This window comes from Hibiscus syriacus, unplaced genomic scaffold (assembly GCF_006381635.1).
Source record: "Hibiscus syriacus cultivar Baekdansim isolate YM2019G1 unplaced genomic scaffold, ASM638163v2 tig00113123_pilon, whole genome shotgun sequence".
Lineage (NCBI taxonomy): Eukaryota > Viridiplantae > Streptophyta > Magnoliopsida > Malvales > Malvaceae > Hibiscus > Hibiscus syriacus.
In genome coordinates, this window is record NW_024063443.1 from 667063 (window position 1) to 669683 (window position 2621).

A 2621-nucleotide genomic window follows, 5' to 3' on the forward strand; every position below is an offset into this window, starting at 1 on the left:
AACATTTGGAGTGGTGTAAAAGGTTAAAAGAAATTTTATTCCTCTTTAATAACTTGATTTGAGCAGAGTAATCGATAAATTTAAATCTTTAAAACTATATATATAGTTTAAGTGTTTAAAGTGATTACGTATAATTATTTAAAAAGTTAGAGTTAAAAACATAATTAGGAAATATTTAAGATAAAGTACATGAATGAGATTCGACTATTCATATGTTCCAAACTCGTCTTTTTCTATTAAAAAATTGATGACAATCTAAGTTGGATGTTAGCATGTTGATTTTTAGAATCAGATTTTATCATATCGTATTCAACAAGTTAATGTTTAAATGAGACTACCATCATTTTTTTAATAAAAAAATGAGTTTGGAACATATAAATAATTAAATGATTATTTTATAACTTTTAATAGTCGAGAGATTCAACAAAATAATATATTATAATCAAAATATTATTTTATAAATTTTAATAGTAGGGAAATATTTGTTTACTTTACCCAATATTTTTTTAGTTTAAACTTTTCATTTAAGCAACCATTTTTATAGTTTATGCTGCTAAAGTTGAGGTTCCAATAAAAAAAATGGAAAATCAAAAACCTCAACCACCCCATGTCGTCTTCTTGCCCTTTCCGGCGCTGGGCCATATCAAACCGATGCTCAAACTAGCAGAGCTTCTCAGCCACGCCGGTCTCCAAGTCACCTTCATCAACACCCAACACATCCACCACCTTCTCCTCCCTTCCATCGACACCGACGCCCTCTACCGCCGCTTCCCTAACTTCAACTTCTTGTCCATCCCCGACGGTCTCCCCCCTCACCATCCACGCACCTTCTTAAACATCTTCCCATCTATAAGCTCCGCCACCGTAACTGCACTATGTCATATGTTGGTTTCTGATCTCAGCTGCACAACCACCACCTGCATCATAGCAGATGGGATAATGTCTTCTTCCGTCGTAACTGCTGGTGAAGAATTCGGGATCCCTGTTTTGGCGTTCCGCACGTTTAGTGCTTGCTGCACCTGGGCTAACTTTCACTTGTCGAAACTCATTGAAGAAGGGGAAGTTCCACTGCAAGGTTAGCTTAAGCCTTGTTGACTTTTTATCGATGATATATAATATAGATTTTGCTTCCTTTAATCATATACATATGTGTATTGTTTTTGCTGGTAAAGACATGGATAAGCTGGTGACTTGCATTCCAGGATTAGAGAATGTTTTAAGGTGTCGAGATCTTCCAGGAATTTGCAGGTACGGGAGTTGACTAAACAAGAACCGATCAAATTAAATGAAATTATGGCAGTTGGATTGATTTATTCATAATAAACTTCGATTTGGTTAACGAATGCAAATAATTAGATTAATGGAAGTCCGATTGGTCTATTGCCCGAAACTGGATCGACCGATTCATTGTACTATTTGCAGGGTTGAGAGAGCTGAGGATCCAATCCTGGAATTCTTTATCAACGAGGCCAAAGCCATGCTGCGAGCATCTGCTCTCATACTAAACACCTTCGATGAACTCGAAGCTCCCATCATTTCTAAACTCAGCTCTTTGTTCCCCAAAATCTACACGATCGGCCCTTTGCATGCTCTCTCAAATGTCCGTATCAACGTCAACGACGACCCATCCCCTTTAGCATCATCATCAACAAGTATTCTGTGGAAAGAGGACAAAGATTGCATCACTTGGCTCCATTCCCAACCATCGAAATCAGTCGTCTTCGCCAGCTTAGGAAGCATAGCGAGCTTGACGCAAGAGCAAATACTCGAGTTCTGGCATGGGTTGGTCGACAGCGGGAAATCATTTCTGTTGGTCATACGACCCGACTTAATCATTGGAGAAGACAGTAGTGGTAATTCGGCTCAACTCTTGACGGACCTTCAAGAAAGGACCAAAGGTAAGGGAATGATAGTGAGTTGGGCACCTCAAGAACAGGTGTTGTCTCACCCAGCCGTCGGAGGGTTCTTGACTCACGGCGGATGGAACTCGATCTTGGAAAGTACGCATGCCGGAGTGCCGATGATTTGTTGGCCTGTAATATCGGACCAACAAGTGAATAGCAGGTTCGTGAGTGAGGTTTGGAGAGTGGGTTTGGACATGAAAGACAGATGTGAGAGAGGAGTGGTGGAGAAAATGGTGAGGGATTTGATGGAAGTAAAGAGAGATGAAATCATGAAGGTGATGGATGGGGTTGCAGAGCAAGCACGGAAGAGTGTTGAAGAAGGTGGTTCGTCTTATCGGAACCTGGAGTTATTGATTCAAGAAATTAGGTCCATGACTACTTTGATTTAACTCCACAATTACGATAAATTATTTTATGATCTTCTAAGCAATGAATGATCTTCAAGAATATGGTTGCACCCTCCAACATCATTCTCGATCCATTGTTGTATGGTCACTTATATTTTCTCATGTACGTTTGTTGATTTCCGTAATGATTGACGATATACAATTGCTTGATTCAAAATTTAGAGTAGAATTTAAAGGTTAGGGATTGGTGGCTTCAAAATTTCAGTTAACCAATTAAACCGATATAACTGAATTTTTTAGATAATTGGTCGGTCAACGGTTAATGATTTTTTTCAAAATTCGATTATCGGTTAATTCGATTCAAAATCTG

The 2621-nt window shown here is 38.7% G+C and overlaps 1 protein-coding gene across 1 annotated transcript; it reads left to right on the forward strand.

Annotated features, from left to right (window-relative positions):
* Window positions 1-579: 579 nt before the first annotated feature.
* Window positions 580-2293, forward strand: LOC120185377 (7-deoxyloganetic acid glucosyl transferase-like). Its single transcript, XM_039189617.1, has 3 exons — window positions 580-1075; window positions 1173-1248; window positions 1423-2293. Exons 1-3 carry the CDS (start codon window positions 580-582, stop codon window positions 2291-2293), a joined length of 1443 nt encoding a protein of 480 aa, XP_039045548.1.
* The last annotated feature ends 328 nt before the right edge of the window (window positions 2294-2621 follow it).

What these genes read in the sequence shown, in the direction of transcription:
- LOC120185377 (XM_039189617.1), top strand. Translation starts at nt 580, where the DNA reads ATGGAAAATCAAAAACCTCAACCACCCCATGTCGTCTTCTTGCCCTTT. An exon ending in AGGGGAAGTTCCACTGCAAG is followed by an intron (nt 1,076 to 1,172) that starts GTTAGCTTAAGC and finishes TTGCTGGTAAAG; the next exon opens with ACATGGATAAGCTGGTGACT. An exon ending in GATCTTCCAGGAATTTGCAG is followed by an intron (nt 1,249 to 1,422) that starts GTACGGGAGTTG and finishes TACTATTTGCAG; the next exon opens with GGTTGAGAGAGCTGAGGATC.